Raw genomic sequence first — 25,787 nt, forward strand, 5'->3', positions numbered from 1 at the left:
GGAAGACCATCGCAGTGAACAAAATACCTTTGAATGGAAGCGAAACACGGGGGGAGGAAGCTCAGATGAGTGAGATGCGGATGGGGATGCTGGGAGATTCAGTTCTCTGTGGTGAATGGTGGCTGACGAGATGCTCCACCACAGTGTGCTTGGACATGTGCTTCATTAGGTAGGTCTCCTGAAAAACACAAGAGCGTGTTATATCGCGATGAAAGACAGGAGCTGACGTGGATGTAGACATGCACTGGTACTCACTGAGGTGTATGCGCGACCACACATACTGCAGCAGTATGATTTAGCGTTCTTGATGGCGTGTGCGGAGAGATGGATCTGTAGCGAGGCAGAGTCTGTGTAAGCTCTGTAGCAGTTCGGACATTTGTATGGCTTGTCTTTGTTATGTTGTCTCTGGTGAGACTAAAGAGAAAGAGGAAGGAGGATTAACACCTGTTAGGCATTTATAGGCAGCCTGGAGTGCCAATGGGGGTTATTTAGGACTGGGTGATTTAGCCTAAAATCGAAATCTCGATAACATTGAACATTTTAACGATTAATGAACCATAATTTTATTTATTTATTTTATATTTTGCCCTCATAGTTCACTGACAATTTTATACAGCAAATATGCTCACAGATGACAAGTGAGAGATTTTTGAATGAAGGTTGTATTACTTGATTTAATTACTTTGATTACTTGACACAGTATTTTTTTTAACAAAAACAACAAAAAAGGTTAACAAAAACTAATAAATGCTAAAAAAAAAAATCAGGATTATTTCCAGTATTGTCAACTTTGCAACTTTGTCACTACAGTCAGTTATCGTTCAGACCCCCCTAGACTGTCTTTTCTTTTAGAGACTGTCATTTATCCATACTGTACCGTCCCTACTCTTCTCAATGATTTGCGGATGATGCCTTCGGCCCCTCCCCCACCTCAGAGCACTGACAGGCATCCCAGTCAGTCCTTATACAGCAGTCTCTCCCACCTGCAGCCTGACAGCAGATTACCCCTCTGCGTACTAACGGCAAATGATTTAGCACCAGCAGTGTGGAGGTATTTCCCTTGTACAGTCCAACTCATCTGCTTCTCCTTTATTTTAACAATTTAATTTAACCGTTTATTCTTTTCTTGTTCACAATCACAGATATTTTAAGTGAGAGTTTCGTAACTTGCCTGAGATTATTACGTCTGAGAGATTACTGCAAACTAACTACACATCTGTATTGATATACTGTATTGTAACAGCAATAAATGTAGTTAAATTGACACGCTTACATAAAGCGTAGTGCAAATATAACCCCCTTCAGTGACCATAGGCTGTTAAACGAACAGGAATGGATAAATGTGATGATGTCAGTAATATGCAAAGTGATGTATGACATAATCTAGCGACTTTTAGCGAAAATAGTTGGTAACAGTGATTACTCCACCAAATATTGGTATTGTGTTGTCTAAATATTTATATAAAAGCATGAAAATATGTCAACCTTAATTTTAAGCAAATGCTTTAAATTACAACATTTTTGTTTTAAATTTGAAAGAAAGGTCCTCAGTAGCTATGTTTCCATCCACATATTTCTATATGCATTTGAACAATCAAATAAACAAATCCTTAATGGAAATGTCAGGATGTGCATACATTTTGATAGAATAGTAGGAATAACTTCCAGCATGTGCATAAAAACTGATTTTGTTTAAACAGATCATGTGATAACATAATTAGATGCGATGAGACAGCATTAATGGATTAACAAGTGACAACATATCAACATCTAAATGTTTTTTTGGGCCACTCTAAAATCCTTTATCCAAAAACCATCAACAAAGTGGTCTTGAGTGCCTGTGCTCATAAAGAGTGGGATTGCGCCTCCAAATGAGCAAGTAATACATTATACACAAGAGAAAAGCACAGTGGCTTCTCCTACTGCTGCAAACTGCATCTTTCTTTTTGGCAACAGTTTATCAGAAAGTGACAATTTAGTTCACTTTTACTGGAAATGGTGCTTCATTCACAAAAGTTTTAAGCAATATTCCAGTTCTCGGCATAATTTTTAATCACATATTTTGTCGGAAACACAGCTAGTGGTAATTCGTTTATTTCCCCCTACGCTATCATTTATTTCTGCTATTATTCTCCTCTCCTCACCTGTAGGTTTGAGAGTTGTGTGAATGCTTTTTCACATCCAGGTTGGGCGCATTTATATGGTCTGTCCCCAGTGTGAATCCTTAAAAACAAACATGCACTCATATATTAACACTGCAGAGCTTGTGGTGTACAGTTGTTCTCAGTCGCACATGCAGAAGTGTGATGTCTGCTGACCTGGTGTGCTGCTGGAGGTGTGATAACTGCCGGAAAGAGTTCTCACAGTAGGAGCAGTGGTAGGGCTTAATGCCTAAGTGAATGCGTAAGTGCTGTGCTAGATAGGAGGCGTTGGCGAAGGACTTCGAACAGTGAGGGCACTTGTGAGGTTTGGCCTCCGTGTGGGACTTGGAATGAATCTGCATCTCAGACTTGTTGAAGCAAGTGCGTGGACACACTTTACACCTGCATCAAACATAAAAAATAAACAGTTGGTTACTGAAATTGAACTCCGTGAATTGGATATTAGCTTGTGCAAACCATTTGCATTTGTTTTGACCATAAAGGTCATTTGTTAAGAAGCTAGAGGAGCTAAAATATATAGAGCTTTAGTTTATGGATTTATATGTAGGGATGCATTGATTATAGATTTTGGTTGTACGATTATAGTCTGAGGAATAATCAGGGTTTCACGGTTATCCCAATTATTATGTATTCATTAATTTCAAAACAACTTACTAGTTTAGTAAATCACATGAAAACTCCTTATATATTAAAGTGTTATTTACTGCTGCTCAGTAGCCAATTAATACAGAACAAAATAATATTTAAAACAAACAATAGTCAATTTCTCTTTTTGACTTAAAAATAAGTGAAAAACGTTTTTGGCATTTAAACATAAGAAAGAATTTTATACTAAAATATATAAACGACAGAACAATGAATAAAAAAATAAAAAATAAAAAACAAAAAATAGTATTTGTCTAAAGTAAAATTATGCTACATATTAGGTAAGTATTTCCCTTTTAAAGACAACAAATGTAGACAAGGTCTGCTGAGCCTCCGTTTGATCAACCATATTACAATATTGTTTGGTATTTTCCTATTGTATTTTTTTAGAGATGTAGAGATGTGAATATTCCATATAAAGTATAAAGCTGATCGGTCAGTTCTTGTGACATGACATGCGGTACACTCGTGCCATTCTTTCAACTAGGTGCCCCTGGAAAGCGCTCGCCGTCGCTGCCAATATGCGTACAAGCCATGCCCCTCTATTGGAAATAACTAACTTGCACATGCGAAAGACGTGATACATGAATGGCCCTTAGTTAATAGCCTTAGCCATAGTTAAAACCAGCCTTTAATCCAGTGTGTATGCGTATTGTTTACAAGCTTAGAACTTTAAACTAGCGACAATGGCATAACTTTGTTTAGTTGCAGCAGTTTTGTTTCATGCAGAAATGCAGTGTTGAGAGACCTTTACGATTTATTACTGTGACGAATTCAATTCAATTAAAGTCAATTCACCTTTATTTGTATAGCGCTTTTAAAATGTAAATTGTGTCAAAGTAGCTTCCCATAGAAGATCATAGTAAATTAAATCAGTGTAGTTCAGTTGTCAGTGTTTAAGTTCAGTTCAGTGTGGTTTCATTAAAACACAGTTAGTAATGAAAGTGGTTAATTGTTGCATCCCTATTTATATGGCACAATAAATAATGGCAAGATTGGCCAAAGTGCTGCACAATAATTGGAACAAATACATAAAACAACTGACCATTTTAAAACAGAACACAACATTTATAAAAGAGATAATATCACATATAATGAAATATTCAGTATTTTATTTAGTTACCAGTTACCTAGATATTTTTGTAATATTTATTATAATAATAGCTGATTTGAGTAAGTTTAGAAGTAAAAGAAATTACATTTAACCTTCATACTACTTCATATTATTATAGAACACAGATGTCAAAGCCAGTTCCTGGAGGGCCACAGCTCTGCACAGTTTAGTTCCAACCCTGCTTCAACACACTTACCTTTAGATTTCAAATAAGCCTGAAGGACTCATTAAGTTTGATCAGGTGTGTTTAATTAGGGTTAAAGCTAAACTGCAGAGCTGTGTCCCTCCAGGAACTGGATGTGACACCTGTGCTATAGAAGAAAAAAACAATATTTTTTTGGTCAATTTCACACAACCCTGTAGTAGCCTAATTTACATGATTTCTTAATTAAATTGTAAAACGCCACTTTAACCTCCTAGGGCTTAGTGGCCACATCCGTGGACAGCACATTTTAGCTCTTAAGTGGCTATTTAAAATACTTTGAATGTTTTATATTTTGTTACAGACATACAGTGTCATCCTGCAACTGTTTGGCATGCATATGAAATGATTTCAAACACTATTTTTAATTGTCCAAAATGGGCAAAAGAAATTGTTTTTACTTTCTGATAGTCAAAACATGTTTATAAAAAAATATATATATGTTATATATGCATTAAAAAACAGCCAGAAAAAAAGTGTTTTATGTAAATTTAGACCACGAGTCCACATACTGTATATGGACATAATTTTTCTCTAAAACTACATGACAAAAGATGATACTTAGGTTTTTATTCTAGTTAGGTTCCAAAGAGCCCAAATAGCACAGAGAAATAAAAATGCATGTAAAAATCACCTTGGGCTTTAAGAGGTTACGGTTCATTGCACTCTTGAGTCACAAATTTTCGTCTAAAATGTTTGCACATTTCTAAATATATTCAACCTTACATTGTGTCAGTCTCATTTAGATATTGCCTCTGAAACTTTTGTCTGTCATAAAGAACTCGGGTTAAAGTTTTCTGCACTTGTAGCAAGTGTTTTGAGAGGTGTTTTGACAGTTAACAGCCACCGTACAGGAAAAAGCCAAAATAGAACAGTGTCTGACAAATTCATTGACTTTGTCTTGCAGTAAAGTGCAGAATACAAAGACAGACTGTGGCAGATGGTTGAGAATCTCTGTTGTAGCCTACTATTATATAATGGCTTCAATTCTTGCACACGTTTGGCCATTCTGTTTGATGTGTGCATGTTTTCTACCTTTAACATACTGCCAGTCTCTGTTCAGGATCAGTTCAATTCAATAGACACAGTTTTTTTTTCTCTTTCGTTTTTGAAGAGAGAGGAAAACACAAGCATCACTGCATTAAGTTTTGAAATATTTACAATATTTTAACGGATTCATTAATGCGCATCTGACACAGTAAGCAAGGGTTTAGTGCATGATGAACTTTTAGAATAACTAATACGAAAAACACCATACAGACATTTAGGACTCAGTGTGAAAAGACCTTTAAACTTTGGTCACACTGCATTTTTCGCCCTATAGACTTTAAATCATATAAATGCGAATGTGTAACACCAGAAATGCAAGCTTATATGACAAGTTTCGAGTGTTGCTGCATTTTAAAGTTCAAGCTTGATGAACTCTGACCTGGGAAATCGCATCACGTGATTGTGTGAGACCAATAGAAGATCAAAACATGACCTCTCTATACAGAAATTTAAAGAGCCCATATTATACATGAAATAGGGTCATATCTTGGTTGTAAGGGTCTCCAACAACAGTCTAATATGCATGCAAAGTCAAAAAACACTTTCATGGTCTTATAATCTGCATTTATTTTTACCTAATTATCCCAGCGACTCCTGTATGAATCGTCCAGTGATTCATTTGTTCCCAAACCCCTCCTTAGCGCGAAGCTAATCTGCGCTGATTGGACCGATGACAGTCTGTCACGATTGGTCGACTGCCTTCAGTCAGAGAATGAAATGCCCAATAGCTAATCAGCAATATAAAAGTAATCACAGTTCATACGCGCTCCATAGTGTAGGCGTGGATTTTAGCTGCCACACACACACACAAACACACACACACACCTCTGGACGACAACGCTCCCGCTTCCGCCCGCACCCGCCAGGTTTTAGCCTGAACCCGACCGCTCCCGCTTATATTTAGAATTTCTTGTCCCGGTGCCTGAACCGCCCCGTTTTCTGCCCGCCGCGCCCGATCCCGCTAAAGAGCGGGGGAGAACATAACCGAAAATCACCCAGCAAAACAGTCCAGAGACAGCCAGACAGAGCTCTCTCTCTCTCTCATACGCGCGCACTAACACATACAGACAAGCAGACACACAGGCAGGCAAAGCTCTGTCTCATTCGCATAGCAATATCCACGATATTGCTAGACAGCCCGCTCCCGTCCCAAATTAAACCTGTTACCGACCGCTCCCGCGATTGATTCGGAAATTTATTCCCGCGCCGCAGAAATCTGGCGCGGGGACAGCCGCGGGAATGCAGACCTCTACCACGGAGCTCCGTAAACAAACAGCACGCGTCGCGTTTTTAACGTGACTTTGCGCGCGATAAGAGAATATAGCCAGTTAACCTGATACAGTACACTCGGTTACAAGTAACAAATCACAACTAAATACATTTGCAAGCTAGAGTCAACGAGGCAACTTTAATCGCACGTACTTACATTTGAGAAATGGAGGAAGAAACTCATCCTGACGTCCATTAGTAAGTTAATCTTTACTGATCCTTACTTCAACAAACGCAGATGAAGTATTCTTTGTAGCCTGTAGTTTCCAGAAGTTTCCAACTGCTTGGTTATAATGCTGAGGTTTCATCTCTGGGTAGAGAATCGATAATGTCCATCTGCAGTGTGACTTCAATCGACCAGCATGTTTGTGTGCGTGTGTTTGTGGGTGTGTGTGTGTGTGTGTGTCTGGGTTTCTGCGTCAGAGGGCGGGGCCTCAGGTTTGAAATCTCCCGGGTTTGCGCGTGCACGTGAATAACTTGGTTTCGTTCATACGTCATGGCGAAACACCTTATGAATCGGTATCAAGGCGACTCGTTTGAAGCACTATGAGTCGACTCTTTTATAGATGAATCAACCGTTTTAAACACTGTATTCTTACAGATTTAAGCCTTAGCTGGATACTTCACTTCACTTAGAGCTGTGTTACACACTACATGGAAGGGAATTTTCAAAAACCCATAATATGGGCTCTTTAAGATATAGAGCAATCGCTATTTTTTTCATATGTCAAATTATCTTGTTTAATCCTGCCTTTTTTTGCAGTGCTGAACAACAGAATTGTATATGCTCAAACTCTAGTGTGTGTGTGTGTGTGTTTTTACACTAATGCAACTTTGCAAATTTTCTAGTTCATATGGGAATCAGAAATACGACACAGATCATAAATGATTGAGCTAAATCCAAAAAATGAGTTTAAACCTGTAGGTTTTTCCCTCTTTGGCAATGGTGACTGCCTGGTCAGGGCCCGAGGCCAGAAGTGGGTACGGCACCACCAGTAAGGGGCCCGTGTTGTGCTCCGCCTTAATCTTCTTGCGCCCCCTTGGAGCTTTGGGCTGTGGTCCCAGCATCCCCACCAGACCGCCGCTTTTGATGTGCTCCATCCCGGGACCGCTGGCCAGGCCAGATATGGTGTTTAAAGAAGCCGCTCCACCTAAACGGTTCTGGCTGCTAGATGTGGGAGTAGTGGGAGTAATGGCCTCAGAGGTGTTGTGGCTGTCTGTGCGGGACGACAGCGTTAGACCTGTTTTTGATATACAAAAAATGTTTTACAACTTGTTTATGGTGCACAGAAATGAAATATATTGTGTGTTTATGTGAGCATGTCTTGCACCTGATCGATGGTTCGTTCTGGAAGCTTGCTCCACTGCTTGACGCATATGCCAGTCTTCCCACAATCCCTTTGCCTTCACTGTTGACTTGTCATCTATACTCAGCTCTGAAATCATATCAGAAAAAATATATGGTCTCACTTTTTATTGAACGGGCTCAATAAACTCCATTAATACCTACGCATCGATGGATTGCTCTCCAGTGTTTGGACCCTAAGTAGTGATTTTTAAACCACAGTGAACTGAGCTAAACTGAACTGAACTCAAACACTAAAAACTGAACTACACTGTTCCAATTTACTATGACCATTTATGTGAAGCTGCTTTGACACAATCTGCATTGTAAAAGCGCTAAACAAATAAAGCTGAATTGAATTGAATTAATACATTTTAAATTAATAATTTGCTGCATTGGACCTACATGCATACATCTTTTTAAATTGTACTCACATTCTAAAAATTGTCTGCATGCAACTACATGTTATACTGTTGAAGTCAGAATTATTAGCCCCCTAAATTATTAGCCCCCTGTTTATTTTCCCCCAATTTCTGTTTAACAGAGAAGATTTTTTCAACACATTTCTAAACATAATAGTTTTAATAACTCATTTTTAACAACAGATTTATTTTATCTTTGCCATGATGACAATAAACATTATTTGACTAGATATTTTTCAAGACACCCCTTACAGCTTAAAGTGACATTTAATGGCTTAACTTGGTTAATTAGGTTAACTAGGCAGGTTAGGGTAATTAGGCAAGTTACAGTATAACAATGGTTTGTTCTGTAGACTATTAAAAATATATAGTTTAAAGGGGTTAATAATTTTGTTCCTGAAATGGTGTTTAAATGATTAAAAACTGCTTTTATTCTAGCCGAAATAAAACAAATATGACTTTCTCCAGAAGAAAAAATATTATCAGACATACTGTGAAAATTTCCTTGCTCTGTTAAACATAATTTGGAAAATATTTAAAAAAGAAAAAACAATTTAAAGGGGGGCTAATAATTCTGACTTCAACTGTATATATCTGTATGAGCAATATCACACGAGTAGCAGTGCGATATGGCTGTATATCGGCACTGGTGGGGAGGCGTGCGTTGGCACGAGGCCGCAGGCCTTAGTGCCCCCACCAGTGCCGATATACAGCCATATCGTACTGCTACGAGTGTGATATTGCGTTTATACAACAGTTTGACGACATAATTGTGTATATAAAAACAAAATCAAATATGGAGAGTCTCAAAAACCCTTTTGTATGAGGAACTACTTTCTTCTGGATTCAAATCATAAGCTGACAGTTAAACAGTTGAGCAAGCATCTTTTAAACTTTAGATCTGTAATGTCTGTTTTTTGCTGGTTGTATGTGGGCGGAGTAATACACAAAGGGTAACGAAGATGTACGGGTGCTGATATTACTTAAATATCAGCCAATCACATTCGAGAACCAGACAGAACTGTTATATAAATAAACAAATAAATATATATATATAAAGAGAGAGAGAGAGAGAGAGAGAGAGAGAGAGAGAGAGAGAGAGAGAGAGAGATAGATAGATAAGAGATGTTTTGTTAAATAAATAGTATACAGCTATATTTTGTGTGTTTTGACACATTTAAAAATTGCGGATATGAAATAATAATTATGTTTGGTATGGTCAAAGATAAATTTGGTAAATCCTTAATTTGAGCTCTAAAAACTATTTGTAAGACAACACTATGAAACCATGACCCATGTGCTCATACATGACACACAAATAATGAAATGAATGAGGAGGCATGCGGAAATAACACAACATCTAAATCAAGAAATTTTAGCATGTCAAAGTCAAATTTCTGCATATAAAATATATTTTCCATACAAAATTGTGGGTAGTAAAAATGACGAGTGGCTAGTAATGCAAATCTATTAGCCAGTGTCTGGTGATCAAAAAAAAATATATATATATATATGCAAAACAGGACTAAATTATATAGTTAATTATTGTTATTATTCAAATTTTTATCAATAACATAATCTATTATTACTTATTATACAATTATAAAACAATACTTAAGGTTTTATTTTCAAAACTAAATTTTTTTAAATGTTTATTTACTTCATTATGCTTTTAGCACAGTGATACAGTATTGCACTGCAGTATTGTGCCTGGACAAGATCATTTAGAAAATATATATTTTTATTTTAGCAACTAAAACATGCACATCAAAGAAGAGTGTTGTGTTTGTGTGTGTTGACCCACTTAAAATACTACATCACGTGCAGTACTAAGATGTACAATAAATAACATGAAGCATAACATCTAGAAGTTAGTCATGCTGTCGGTACCTGCAATGGTGCTGGATGCTGGACGGGCGTGCAGGGCGATGTCAGGCTGAGAAGAATTGTGGGCTTGAAGGCCGGGCACCTGCTGTAGTTTGGGGATGGACATGACATGCTGTCCAGCATCTGACGGTTGAGAGGCCACCAGCAGGGTCTGCTGAGAGGGGACGGTGGTGGGCGGCAAATGCGGAGGTCTTATCTTTTCTGCCATCAGTTGCTCTTTGATTTTGTCGATAAGAACCAGGTTATCCAACTGTAAAAGTCAACGGTTAAGGTTGACAGGAAAAGGACATCAAGTAACAGAACTAAATCAAAGCATGGTACTGCAGGAAAATTTGGTGGGGGTTTCAGTGCACGCTTTGGCAAACCACATTGGTGTAGTTTTGCAAACATGCACGTTCACATGATTTTTATCTTTCAAACAGTCACTAAATGCCAAGCAGTTTCACAATTGTACAGTAAGCACAAGATGACTCAGCTGGTGGTATTTTGCATTTGTTAATGTACATTACGTTCTTGGTTTAGGTATTTTTGGCAAATTACATCATTGTGAAACAGTTAAATTGTTACTAGAAACCTGACAAATGTCAAATTTAAAATGAACCATATTCATTTTATGACAGGCAACTCTCCTGAAACACAATACTCACTTGACCAGGCATAGAGGGAGGTGGTGGCCAGAAATATGGATTATTAAAGCGAGGCTCCGCCATCTTTCTATAAAAAATAAATTAAATAAATAACAGTTAAAATCACACACTGAATTAAAGAGGCGTGAAAGTCACGAGTCAACAATAAGGACTGCCTGATGGCCCAGGGGACAGTAGACAGGCCCGATCAGTTTAATTTTGGGAGTTTGATTTGCCTGCGACTATTTGTCAATTATGGCAAAAATAGATAAAATAAAAAATCGAGAAGGTTTCTACCTTCTCTGTGATGTCGTAAACACCATATAGCTTTTCGGTATCTCTTATCTGATTGGATGTTTTAAGCACTTTTTTTTTTTCCATAACCTAGTAATAACAATCAAGTGTGCATTACCCAAACAATGACATAACTTGGGGCTGAACTATCATAGTAAGGTGCATCATTTGAGAAAAGAACAATGTAATGATGAGTGTTTCCCAGAACCGTAGATTCTCTGTCGCAGATTCTTCATTTGAAACACGATAGTTATAATGTAAAACATCCATAATGACACTCTATACGGGGTGGAGTAACAACGTCTTTTGAGAAAAAAACCCCATCATTTTTGTGCAAATTATATTGTTTTACACGCACACACATTTTTTTTATCCAATATTAGTTTTGGTAAAAACATGCACACGTTTTTCATATTAATTGAAATATATGTAAACGACACATACTGTAGGACCAATATATGTTTCCTTTACAAATATTGAGATTACATATAAAATCACTAAGCTAACACATTATAATCTCATATATAAATCATTAATGGTTGTAGGCCTAGTTTACAGTAGGCTATTCATTCAGAAATTAAAAAAATCCTACTTTATAATAATAATAATTATTATTATTATTTTTATTGTTTAGTAGGATATTGTTTATTTATTTATTTATAAAACATTTTAAGCCTACTTTTACAATTTGACACACTCAAACCACAGCAGAAATCTTCTAACCAACAGGCCTATGTCATATACAGATACATTTCTTAATAAATAACCTATAAATTAAAACCATTAACATTTGCTATATATTTTTGTTTTCACAAGCTTTGGAGACGTAACATAAACTCCACTTTTAAATAATAGGTCACCTATAGCTTTCGTCATGAGCTGCCTTCAAATTGGCATAAATTTTTTTCTATGTGCACCGCAACACAACGCAACACAATTGTCAATATGAAGATCGCTAAAACTGAACTGTAAAAACACTTAGAAAGCAAATTAAACCTAAGAGAGATTACTTTAATGTTTGTTTTTAATCATTCCAAGTTTGAATGTTCAAATGTTCTAAATGAATAGGGCATGGGAGGATAACTGGGAATTGAACACAACCAAGAACTATGCTCATAACTACAGCTCTAGAGATATAGTTGCAAGCGTACAATTTTGCGAATGTTTGTTGGAATGACAGATTTGGGAAGCGCCAAATCAACGAACTATGTTTGTAGAAAAAATCCTTAGCGTTGAACCCTGTAAGTGTTCATAAAATGGAAAAAGACCATTTGTTTCTTGTGATGTTTACAGCTATAGAAAATGAGTATCTGCTGATAATATTTGTTTTTTTTCTGTTAAGGTCTGATATCTTCCAAATTTCAAATTAAAATATCATCAGCTTCTTTTTAGAAAATGACAATCAACAAATGTCTTCATATATTGTGATTGAAAAAGGATTTCTCCACCAAATATTGATTGATTTGAACTCATCTGAAGTTAAAACATTAGTACTGTTTTTTTAAAAATGAATAAAATTAAATATTTGTATTATTGTATGCCTCCCAAAAAATGAAAAAAAAAACCTTTCCAGAATAAAACACACACTCACACTAATGTCCAAGTTTAGAGTTGAGTTTATTTCTCAGATTTTCCATAGCTGTAAAATAATGTTTACATATGCTGTATGTATCAATGTGTTGTTTCAGCTGTTGAACTGGGTGAGTCATTCTTCTATTGAACATTTCATATATTAGCTTGATTTTTCCCTTGTTTGCACATTTAAAGATGTAGGCCAGAAATAACTTTTTTTATGAGTCATGTCTTTCTTTCTTTGTTTCCCCATTTTGCATTTCCATGTAATGAAAGTGAAGGGTGCGTGAGGCTGTCAGTCTGTGTTTTGTGTCTATCATATGGGTTTGCAATGATATGAGGGTGAGTAAATGATGAGATAGGCATCAGTTCCTCTAATTGATGTTTTTTCCCCTAAAGGCTGTACAAATTAGATGAAAGCAGCTAGTTTCCTGTGGTAATACCTAGTAATACTTCTAATCCAAAATGATTATTTTTATACCAAATCTTTGAGTTGCACACAAAAGAAGATATTTTGAAGAATGTTAGGCATAAACATCTATAATAGGGAAATAATATGGATGTCAATGGCCAGCTTTCTTCAAAATATATCTGTTTAACAGAAATGGAGGGATAAATTATGTAGTAAATTATAGTTTTTGGGTGAACTACACTGTAAAAAAAAACCTAATTTTACAGAAAATATCCTTAAATTTTTTACAGTAATTTTTTGTCATTTCACATTATATTCAAAACTTAGTAAAATGACAACCAATCTCTCTAAATTAACTGTTTGACTTTCATTTTAGGTACTTTATTATTAAAGACAAATTACTGACATTTGTGTTTTTTATACAGGGAAATTACAGTATTATTTATACAGTATTTTTTCTGTTATTTTAAATTATATTCAAAAGTTCGTAAAAATTACAAACAATATCTGTAAATTAACGGCTTGAATGTTATTTTATGTACTATATAAGTAATGACAAATTACAGCCATTTGTCTGTTTTTTACAAAAAAATTGACGTATTATTTACAGTGTTTTTTCCTGTTTTTTAAGTACATTTAAAATTACGTAAAATTAAAGTAATAAATTGTAATTACATGCTCTGTAAAAAAATAAAAATAAATCGTTAAAAAAGGTCAAATGACTGGCAGCTACGGCTGCCAAACAAAAACCACAAAATTAAGGTAAAATTTTTTTGTTGAAAAAAAGTGCAAAAAATAATAAATCTACAGATATTTTCATTAAAATGTTTACAGAGAAACACTGTTATTTTACAGACTTTTCCTAGATTATTACTATCAAATCCATTTAATAAAGTAACACGCTAAGAGCGCTCACATACACCTGTTCCAGATTCCGCTGATTGCACACACACAGTTGGAGGATCGTTATGAACTGATTACATGCACTTTAAAAGCAGCACAGACGGCTTCCGGTTATGGCGGCGGAGTGAGCAGTCGCGTTCTTTTACCTCTCCCAGTTCACGCTACTGTGGTACATTATCTACCAACACCCATCGCTTTCTTTTTCGTTATTTTGTTGTTTAACTGCTGTTTGATCATGCCCAAGCCGCCAAAACAAAACAAGCCGGACCATTCTCGAGTAATTACGGAAGATTGCACTAACTCCAGCGAGGCTAACGTTAGCAGTGACCATGCGGTTAGCTATGAAAGTTCGCTAACGGACTCCTCACACGGATCTCTGCTGAAACACATCGCCAGCGTTGTTGCTGAAGAGGGGCAGCGAACGCAAAAGATGATGAACGACTCATTTGCCAAACTGGAATCTGGTTTGGATGTTGGAAATTTGATAATATCATCAAACGCATTGACGAGGTTGCTGCCATTACCGACTCTCTTGCGTCTCGTCTGACCGAGACTGAGTCCCGTATCTCCGCTGCGGAAGATGACATCGGCCCGCTAAAAATGAAACTAACTGAACTTGAAAAACTGAACATGACACTTACCGAAAAGATCACAGATCTAGAAGGACGATCCAGGCGGGACAATATTAGGATCTTAAATCTCAGAGAATCTGTCGAAGGTAGCGACCCATTACAGTTTTTTGAATCTTTCATACCAAAACTGCTCGAGTTGCCAGTCCCGTCTATCGCAATAGACCGCGCGCATCGAGGGCTCGGTAAACCTGCGGACGGCCGCCCACGGCCCGTTATTATCAAGATTCATCGCTCCAGAGACGTCGCTACAATTCTGTCTGCAGCCAGACGTAAAGGCCAACTTTTGTTCGAGGATCAACCCCTTCGTATTGCTCCCGACATCTCACCTGCAGTTCGTGCCGCGAGAAGAGCCTTTAACCCGGTTTGCACTGAACTCATTAAAAGAGGAATCCGGTTCCAAATGAACTTCCCTGCTCTTTTGATCTTCAAGGTGAATGGCATCCAGAAATCTTTCAGAGACCCTACAGATGCCAAAACGTGTTTAGACGGTATTGTTAGTGCGTAAACTTCTTTATTACCTTATTCCCTTTCTGGTTGATCAACAGTCACACGAACTTATTTATTTGATGGGTGTTTTAAATATTATAATTGGGAGAGTTTTCCTATGTTTAAATCTTTGTTTGTGAAGCTTTGGTGTTTTCATTAGCTAGGTTATTGTGTAATTACTTTTTTTTCTCTCTCTCTCTCTTGTTTGGTGTTTTTTGTAATTCATACAATTCCTAGCTCCTTTTTTAGCTCTTAAAGGAGGATAGACATGGGTAAATCCAATCTTCTCCTTTTTTTATTTATGTTTTTATACATTTTGAATTTTATCTTATTTTGGCCTGGACCAGAGTTTAATGCTTATCTTCACTTTTTATCTTGCTCCCTACATAGTCTGTTTTCTCAAATTTATTTGCCCTTATCTACTTTTTCAGTATTCCATAAATGGTTGATGGTGTCAAGCTAAATATTCTTACCCTTAATGTTAGGGGCCTTAATAATCCAGTGAAACGTGTTGCTATACTAGATTTTTTACGCAAACAAAGAGTAAATGTAGCCTTTTTACAGGAGACCCATCTGGTAAAGAAGGATATTAATCGGATTTCTAATCGCTATTACCGTGTCATAGCCTCTTCCTCAGCTGTGAATAAATCTAAAGGTGTGGCAATTTTATGCCAGCGCAACTTGCGTTTCAGGCTGTTGGATTCGTGGGCTGATAACAAAGGCAGAGTATCTGTTTCAAAAGTTCAGATAGAAAAAAGAGATATTGCCTTTGTCTCAATTTATGCACCCAACATCTTTGAAAAAACATTTTATGCTCAAATTACCAAAACACTCCTAGAGCTTTCTGACTTCAAACTGATAATAGGCGCTGATTTTAATGCTGTCATTGATTGCTCATTGGATAGGTCTAGTCATTCTGAAAATGCTGATCAAAAATATGCGTCAGAGGCCTTACGATCTGTGATTAATGACACCGGTATGATAGACCTCTGGCGCATACTAAATCCAAATGTTAAAGATTACTCTCACTTATCCTCTAGACACAAAACTTTTTCTCGAATCGATTATATTTTTTCGTCCAGAGGTCTATTTTACGAAATTGTTAGTGCTAGTTTATTGCCAGTAGCATTTTCTGATCACAAAGCAGTAGTTGCTTCAGTTTTGCTAAATCCCAAACCAGCTCGAGCCCCCAGATGGCGTTTCAACACCACGCTACTTCGAGATGAAACATTCAGAAAAAAGTTTTTAAACGAACTTACAGACTTTGTCAGTATAAACAAAAGTTCAGTTGATGACCCAAGGATACTCTGGGATGCCGTGAAGGGTTTTATTAGGAACTTTACAGTCTGCTATGCTTCAAGTATAAGGAAAGCTCGATCTTCAAAATTACTTATACTAGAGGCTAAACTTTCTGCCTTGGACTCTCTTTTGCAACAAGGTTATGATGATGATGTTAAGCTTCAGTTTGACCTTGTTAAAAAGGAGATTAATGATATTATGAAGCAGCGTGCTGAATTTTTAATACACAGGACACGTCAGTTTTACTATTTTAATGGGGCAAGACCCAGTCGTTTACTTGCACTTAGATTAAGGTCTAGCGAACATTTTACAGATATTAGCTCAATTAATTCAAAAGACGGTATAACTCTCAATGAGCCCTCACAAATAAATGCTACTTTTCGCAGTTTTTATGCTGAACTATATAGCTCGGAAATATCTCATAACCAAGATGCATGTGATAGTTTCCTAAACAAAATAACACTTCCTAAACTATCTGAAGAAGATTCACTAAGTTTAAATTACCCCATAACTTTTGAGGAGCTCAAGGAAGCAGCTTTGGATATGTGTACCGGCAAATCTCCTGGACTGGACGGAATTCCTATAGAATTCTATACCACCTTTTGGGATAATCTGGGGCCTTTACTCTTTGAGATGATCCAAGCTGTTATTGAAAAAGGGTCCTTTTCCAGTAATGTCAATATTGCAATTATCTCGCTTTTGCTAAAAAAGGACAAGAATCCTAATGAGTGTACAAGTTACAGGCCACTTTCTTTACTTAATGCTGACCTTAAAATTTATGCAAAACTTCTTGCAAGAAGACTTCAACCCATTATGACCAAACTTATTAACTGTGATCAGACCGGCTTTATTAAATCTAGGCTTGCATCTGATAATGTCAGAAGATTACTCCATATTATACATAGTACATCCTCCTCAACGCATCCTACTGCCGTCCTTTCCCTAGATGCCATGAAAGCTTTTGATCATCTTGAGTGGCCGTATCTTTGGTCAGTGCTGGAAGTCATGGGTCTGGGGTCCTCCTTTATTGATATGATTAAGGCCCTTTATGCAAATCCCACAGCCATGGTTCTAACAGGTAGCATTTGCTCTTCATTGTTTAATATAGCTAGAGGTTCACGACAAGGATGCCCCTTAAGCCCTTTTCTATTTGCACTTTCACTTGAGCCATTGGCACAGACCATTCGCTTGGACAAAGGCATCACCCCAATTACGGTTTGTGGGACTAGCCATCATATTTCTCTATACGCAGATGATATCCTCCTTTATTTAAGTAAACCTTCACAGTCTATTCCTAATATCTTATCAATTTTTGACAGTTTTGGTAAGATCTCCGGATACAGAATAAATTGGACAAAATCAGCACTTCTTCCGCTAAACGATGCAATGAGAAAAATTACATCCCCCTTAGGTATTCCTGTCGTTAAACAATTTAAATACTTGGGTATTATGATTGGCTCTTCATTACAGTATATCATCAAGTCCAACTACGAGGACATACTATCAAAAATTTCACGTAATTTAGAAAACTGGTCATCTTTACCAAACTCTCTTAGATCACGTGTCTCAATTATTAAAATGAATGTGCTGCCCAGAATTAACTTTGTGAGTTCTATGTTGCCTCTTCCACCTCCTTCTCATTTCTGGGATAGACTACAGAGAGTAATTAAAAAATTTATCTGGAATTGCAAACGACCACGTCTTAAACTTTCTATAATGCAACGAGACAGATATGCTGGTGGACTTTCACTCCCAAATTTCAAGCTTTACCACTGGTCCTTCACGCTTCGTCCCTTACTTTGCTGGTTTGATGATAAAATTGAAGTTTCTTGGCGTTCGCTGGAGGAAAATTTGGTTCTTCCATTGAAGTTGAATGAGATTTTGTTTGCTAATATACCTAAAAACAAGTGCAAACTCAGTTTTGGTCCCTTAATATCACACGCTCTCTCAGTCTGGAAAGCAGCAGAAAAAGTCTGTGATATACATTCAAACTGGAATCCTTGTTCTCCTATCTTTAATAACTACGGTTTATTAATTGGTAAACACCCAATTAAATTTGGCCAGTGTCGACAATGGTATGATAAAGGTATTCACTCATTAGGTAACCTAATAGGCGAAAAGGGCCTCTATACTTTCGAAGAACTTTCTATTAAGTTTAATCTGCAAAGCTCCTCCTTTTTCTTTTACTTACAGCTGAGGGCAGCCATGAAAACCTATGGGGTCCCTTGGATGGCTCCTCTTATAAAACACCCCTTGTTAAAACTATTGGATGACTCTCAAGGAACACGGGGATTGGTTTCTAAACTATACACATACTTTTCGGAAAAAATGTACCTCCCTCTGTCATTAGACTCCTCTTGGAGATCAGATATCTCAGAACTGTCTCCCACCTTTGACTGGGATGAAGTCTGGGCAATGGTAATGCTTGCGTCCAGAAATCCTGATCATCAACAGATTCACTTAAACTTCATCCATAGGACTTATATTACTCCACGCAAACTTTATAGCATGAAGCTTAAACCTGATCCTAAATGCACTCTCTGTCACACAGGTGAAATTGGTACATTCTTTCACATGATTTGGGACTGTCCTGGGCTTGGTTACTTTTGGAATATGGTTAAACAAAATTTATCTTCACTACTAAACGTTTCAATCCCTCTCGCCCCCTCTATTTTCATCTTAAATGATTTTTCTGGCATTCAACTTAATAAAACTCAAAAGCGAGTGTTTTTAGCTGGCTTGACTGCAGCCAAGAAAATAGTTGCAACAAGATGGAAGCCCCCTCATTCTCTTAATCATCATTTTTGGATTAATACTTTTATTGACATTGTATATATGGAAATGTCCACTGCTCGCATCCATGGTGCAAGAGAGGACACCATCAGACTTTGGGCGCAAACTTTACACAGACTTAAAGATTTACTAACTTGAATCCATGAGACATCAAAAAGCATGATCTTCTGGCTCCAGGTTTTTTTATTTTTATTTTTTTTACTTATTTTTTTTCCCCCTCATTTATTATTCATTAGAATTATGTTTTATTATTACATTATTATTACTTTTTTTTTCTTTTCTTGTTTTTCTCTTTTCATAGTAATTTAAGGTTCCCTGTTTGGGCTTCTAATAACGTTCATTGTCGTAGACCTTTTTCAGCACAGTTTTAAATACCTATCTCTATGTGTATATCACCATTTTTCTATTTAATTGTTTATTTTCGATTGGTTTATTCTTAACCTTACTTAACACTAAGTACAGATTTGGCTCATTGCCTTTTTGGTTTTGAAATTTGTTTTATTTATGTGTATGCATGTGTGCATATTTATATGGGTATGTATGTGTGCATGTATGCATATCTGGGTGTAAGTGTGTTTGTTTGTATGTGTACGTGCATATATGTATGTGTAAGTATGTATGTGTGTGCATATATGTATATATGTATTAATTTATTTTATTTGTCATTTTTATTTGCAATAGTATGTCCTTGTCATTATTCTTCCGTTTTTCCTTTTTACTGATAACATTGTTGTCAAGGCTGATGCTATTATTGTTACTATTATTTAACAACTGTATATTGGTTTATGTATGTATATCTACACATTCTGTTTCATGCTGATTGTCTACGGCATGTTTTTCTGTGTTCAAAAAATACAAAATAAAAGAAAAATTTGATGGAAAAAAAAAAAGCAGCACAGACGCACGCACCAATTGCTTAGTCTTGTTATACTGCTACTGTGAACATTATGACGCGTTTCTCTTCTTTTGCCTTGCTTTGTTTGTTAATTGTTTAAGTTGTTTGCTGGCAGGACTGATCATTTGCTTGTTAATTGACCATGACTCTGGATTCCCTGCATACACCTGTATGCAGTTTGCCCCTGTGTTGACTTGCTTGCCTGACCATCTCTGTGTAATAAACCTGCATTTGAATCTGCACTTCTTTGTCAGCGTCCCCTTCACATTACAGTTCCATTTCATTTAAGATTTGGAACTGAATCATTTCATACAACTTAAACCTCTACATGTTTTAAAGTAATACTATTCAATAAAATGTAATGTTATAGTTGTGAGAATTTTAATCAGTTGTATCTCGTTTGATGTTTTTTCCAAACTTTTTTGATCCAAAATAAAACTGTTAAATTACGACAAAGAGCATGTCTTGGCATTTTATTAAAGGCGTTTAATTGTAAAAAAAAAAATTTAAATAACATTGTTTTTTCTTGAACTTTTAGTGCAGTCACTTTATTAATGGTGTTCGATCATAATAATCTAGGAAAAGTCTGTAAAATAACAGTGTTTCTCTGTAAAACTCTTATTGTGTTACTTTATTAAATGGATTTGATCGTAATAATCTAGGAAAAGTCTGTAAAATAACAGTGTTTTTCTGTAAATATTTTTATGAAAATATCTGTAGATTTAATATTTTTTGCACTTTCTTTCAACAAAGAAATTTTACCTTAATTTTATGGTTTTTGTTTGGCAGCCGTAGCTGCCAGTCATTTGACCTTTTTTTTACGATTTTTTTTTTTTTTTACAGTGTACAGTATCCCTTTAATGATTGACATACTATAATATCATGAAGTATTGTCAATACAACGGAATTAAAAACAACTAAGACGCATTAAATAATTTTCTTTGTGAATGTGGCTTAAGCCAAAGATCTCATTTGCCTAGTGCTGCACAATCTATCATTTTAGCATTGATATCGCTATGTGCGGATACCCAATAGTCACATAGCATGATGTGCAATGTGGAGTCAGGATTATAGTTGACCAAGTACAACAGTTTAGAACATATGATAATTTTGCAGGCACTTTTAACCATAATAAAGAGAAAGTGTACCAATTGCTTGTGTTTTAAGGACAGTTTAAGCAAGTTTAAAGCATATGCCCACAAGAAATTTATGTTAGTAGCTTTAAAAAAGGTTAATTGTATTTAATTATTTACACAATGAAGAATATACAGCTTTGTTGTATTTTATTAGATTATTGTATTTCTGTATCATTTGTGTATTTGCTCAACTTTTGATTTGTTGATTATACTTTTTGCACTCCTCTACAACATTGGTTCTCAAACTTTGCGACCCCTAAAATAACAATGTCAGAGACACACAACCTGCAAATTCCTTGGAGATGGTTATAAATATACAAGCGTTGCACACACAAAAATAGTACTATATAAACACGAGCATATTGACAACACAAAAAAAGTGCAACAGTATAACAACTATATCATTTTTATAGTCATTTTTTAGTTTGTTTAATTTAATATTAACCTCAGAGACCGGTGGACACAATGTTTTCAAGTCTATTATTGATTTAATTTTGGAGACCACCACTCAGAGATTATTCTAGATGTTCAGCTTTGGTCTGTATTTTTTTAATGTATTTGATCGCCATAAATGTGTCAGAAAGTTTAACCTGGTGCCTTAAAATCAATCTGCAGCAGGTGACGCTATTACTGTGTTGTTAATCTAACGTAAACACACCAATCCTATGAAAAAAATATTAATTTGAAGGCTGATGGCTTTACATTTGCATGTTGTTGTTTTTTACTATAAAAAATTACTATTTGTATCTTCTTTGGGTTATGGTTAAAACGTGGTAATTAATTCTAATAGTTTATTAAAATTTTTTCCACTTTTTTATCCAATATAGTGCAGCCCTACTTTTGGCAGCGTTTCTCAAGATGACTCTGTATGGATTCTAGGGGTGTGAATCTACACTGGTCTCATGATTCGGTTTGATTACGATTATCATGCCATCGATTTGGTTCAATTTGATATCTCGATCCATCAAGGTGCACTGACGATGCTTTCCATACATAATTAGATTTTTTTCTTCACAGGAATAATTTTTTTTAAATCTATTAATATATTAACATATAAATATTTATATATTATTTGTAATACAATTTTGTTTTTTAATACAGCAGTAAGACATATGAACTGTACCTTTAATTTTACCTGTTCAAAGAAAACACTCTTTTTGAATGTTTTAGAAAAAAACTCCAATACATTCGCAGAAGACAGCATGAGCATTTATAGCAAATAAACTAATGTAAAAATTATCCCGCTTCCATTATGAGCACTGACTTACACCCCTATAATTCGTCATTGTCTTCACCTGCTCAACAGAAAGGGCTGCGATTGGCTTTAGAAATGAAAGCGCTGTTCACTGATGAATGACGAGGGAAGATCAGACGCGGTTAGTCTATATGCGCATAATATGCGGTTATCACAGGTAATCTGTAATAGACACAGTGGAGAAAACTTGTACCACAGGCACGCTCATGTCTGGATCCACAAGTATCGTTTTAACAGCCAAGAGGAGAGGAAAAGTTACCACACAAACAGGCCAGCGCAACGGGTCAAATGTCTAAAGTGAGAGAAAGAGGCAGAGATGGATTTTTACAGCATCTCACCCTAGTAGTGAACTAGCGTCTCGTGTGCTGTGCCTTCTTCAGTGTCAACAAAAGACTTTCCAGCAAACTCACAAGCAGTTGAATTGTGCATAATTATCTACCTTTTAAGTAGTAGGAGCTTTTTATTTACTCGCCCTACGTATAGTACACTACGTACGTACTAACCGGTTATGATCTATTACTGAACTGATATCGAATTGTCCCATTTGCATCGCGGTGCACAGAAGAAACAATTAATTTTGACACCCCTAATGGATTCCACTATTAAACACAAAATATTATAAAAATGTAATTAAATAAAACATAAGTAGAATTAATGTTAGATAAAATGAATCCAGCAAAAGCATATATAATCTCTTAGCACCATTTGTGCTTACGTTCTAGTTTTATCACTTATTTAAAAATAAAAGAAGAAAAGTTGTGAAGGTAATGGATGCAGAATTTATGTGCAGGACCTGACAGCTGTGGTCAGTGTATTTTGGAGGGTTGTTGCTAGATCAGATATGACTGCGGCAGGAAATTAACGAGAATTATTTTTATTATTTATTAAGTTTCCTACTAATTGTATGTTATTAACGTTTACCCCCTAGGTAGAGTCTAGTTAGGGTACGTGGATGACCTGAAGTGCGATATGCAGATCAATATAGCAGCATTTTGACACTCTTAACAATAACACATTTTTTGCATTACTGTTACGGTTTAGGGTTAGAGTAGGGCTAGACATTAGGGCTGTGTGATTTGGGGAAAATATCTTATTGCAATTTTTTTTTTTTTTTTTTACATATTGCGAGTAAAATTTTGATTTATGATTTCATTTTTTTTAGCTCAATAATCCTTAAGCGTGGCAACAATTCTGCAAAAGCTCTTTAAAATTACCTGTTTTTGTTCAGTGTTTGTGACTTTCAAATCTAAAATATAAATATATTAATTTGTCTATTAATGTTTCTGGAGCAGCATTATCCCACTTGTCTGCGCATTCCTGTTTGTTTTATTTTATTATTGTGGGCGTTTTGCCTAGTTTGGTTACACAACTCTGATTGGGCAAAGCGAAAGTGTGGTCACTTAACTGGCTAGTACAATTGTCACACACAGACTGCAGTCGTGCATTTGCTCTGGGTGGGGGAAATTAAATTATATATATGTATGTATATGTGTGTGTGTGTATATATATATATATATACACACATCATGTCATATTGCAGCCTCTTGCGATAAATAATCGCAACGTTTCAAATTACGATTGCGATCTGATTTCAATTAATCACACAGCCAAGTAGGCGTTGAAAAATACAATTTATTGGGCACTTTAATAAATAGCATAAATAATGTTCGGTAAAACTACTGTTTTTATGTTACTGTGATGGTTGGGGTACAATAATATACAATAAATGGAAAATTTAATAAATAATATAAATCATTTTCGTTAACTTCTGACCACAACCATATCTGATCTAGCAACAACCTACCTAGCCCTACCCCCAACCGTCACAGTAATGTAAAAACAGTTGTTGTACCGAGTTTTATGTTATTTATTAATTTACCCAATAAATTGTTTTTTATAAATGCCAACCCCTACCCTAACTTTAACCATCACAGTATACAGTACTGAAACAGTGTTAAAATGTTAAACGGAAATGACTTTATTTATTAAAATTCCCATTAGTTGTATTTTATTAACAGCTACACCTACCCCAACCATAAACCCAACCGTCACGTAAAAACAAATGTTGTCGAGTTTTATTTATGTTATTTAAATTACCCAATGCATTTTATTTTATTAACGCCTACCCCAACCCTAAACCCAACCGTCAGAGTTCTGTAAAAATATGAATTATTGTTAAACAGTGTTACAAGCATTATGATATACTGATGTGCATATCTGGAGATGTTGCAAAACTTTGCAATATCTATAGAAAGTGACTGAGTTGTAAAATGAAAATAAATATAACTTAAACAATCTCCCAAAAGGTAAATAAAGACTTTCTAAAAAATATCCAAACAGTACAATGAAACATTTTCATCAACAGTTTTAAAATTTCAGTTAATTTGCCCAATTTCTGACTTTGGTGGTTACCATGATGATCACATTTTATTTTTGTCTGCCAACAAATGAGTCATCATCAGCCCATGTGAAGTGTGAGAATTTGTAATATTTGCCGTATCACTGTCTCGAGTTTAATAAGCTAATAACAGTTTTTCAGACATTTTATGGTGATTTCAATAGCTTATGATGAAAATGTCTGAATTCTGAAAGAATCCAAAAGTCCCCTTTTTTCTTTAAAGAAAAAGAGCATAACAGTAAGATCTAAAGTAGCAATTCTGACGCATCAGTGGAGAAAAACAACTGTCAGAAAACTTTAGCAACATCGTTATCTCTCAATCTGCTGGTCAACCAGAGCCTCCGACTCATTCCTGCACAGTTTCACCAAAAACATTTCAGACAAAAGAAAAAAACAAAAATGGCAGCCTGTTATATTTTCATAAGGACGCCATATTCTGCAGAGCCCGAAAAATTCACACTCTAATCGGTCCGTTTTTTCAAGGAGAGACCGATCGATCAGACGAGATGTTTGCGGTAATATGGTTGTGTGTGTGTTTGTTTATGAAGAATAGCACCTTTGAATTGCCCGGCCCCCCTTGAAAAAAAGCTGACACTTCCGACAATCATGCCGTGCAAAATGTCTTACAATTGGCGAAAGGCTGCGCACGGCTGTGCAGATTTACAACATCTGCCGCCCCGATCGCTTAATAACAGCGCTATAACGCATGCACGTTTCCATCATAAGCACATGCATGTAAAAATGCACTGACATGCAGCAATTTCCAATGTTATATTTCGCTTTGTGCAACCTGTGGTAGATCAAAGGCGATAAATCGCGCCCGTCAAACTGTTATCTGTCGTACAAAACAGAAAACGTGCAAGACATCTCAGTGTGAGGAAAAAGGAAAAAAACGACACGAGAGCACAAACCTGTTATATCGATGTCAGGGTATTTTTCCTCGCAGAAGAGTCTTTTATAAAGCAGAGAAGAGGCTGGATGTTCTCTATG

General features: G+C 36.0%; 2 protein-coding genes across 8 annotated transcripts in view; one reads left to right on the top strand and one right to left on the bottom strand.

Moving 5' to 3' along the window:
* Positions 1-3,020, top strand: part of ccdc30 (coiled-coil domain containing 30) — a 36,007-nt gene extending 32,987 nt beyond the window's left edge. For all 7 annotated transcript variants that reach the window (XM_073938821.1, XM_073938828.1, XM_073938823.1 and 4 more), the window contains one exon: positions 6-3,020. In XM_073938821.1, coding sequence (XP_073794922.1) covers positions 6-73 — 68 coding nt within the window. In that variant the 3' untranslated portion in view covers positions 74-3,020. The remainder of the gene's footprint in view (positions 1-5) is intronic.
* Positions 1-25,787, bottom strand: znf362b (zinc finger protein 362b). The gene is given in 9 exon segments (NM_001089548.2): positions 1-178; positions 256-414; positions 2,145-2,223; positions 2,319-2,543; positions 7,362-7,683; positions 7,774-7,878; positions 10,100-10,346; positions 10,744-10,810; positions 25,709-25,787. Coding segments are annotated over 8 exon segments (1,317 nt in total). The 5' UTR covers positions 10,807-10,810; positions 25,709-25,787; the 3' UTR covers positions 1-61.

The sequence above is a fragment of the Danio rerio genome, chromosome 23 (assembly GCF_049306965.1).
Source record: "Danio rerio strain Tuebingen ecotype United States chromosome 23, GRCz12tu, whole genome shotgun sequence".
NCBI classification, from domain to species: Eukaryota; Metazoa; Chordata; class Actinopteri; order Cypriniformes; family Danionidae; genus Danio; species Danio rerio.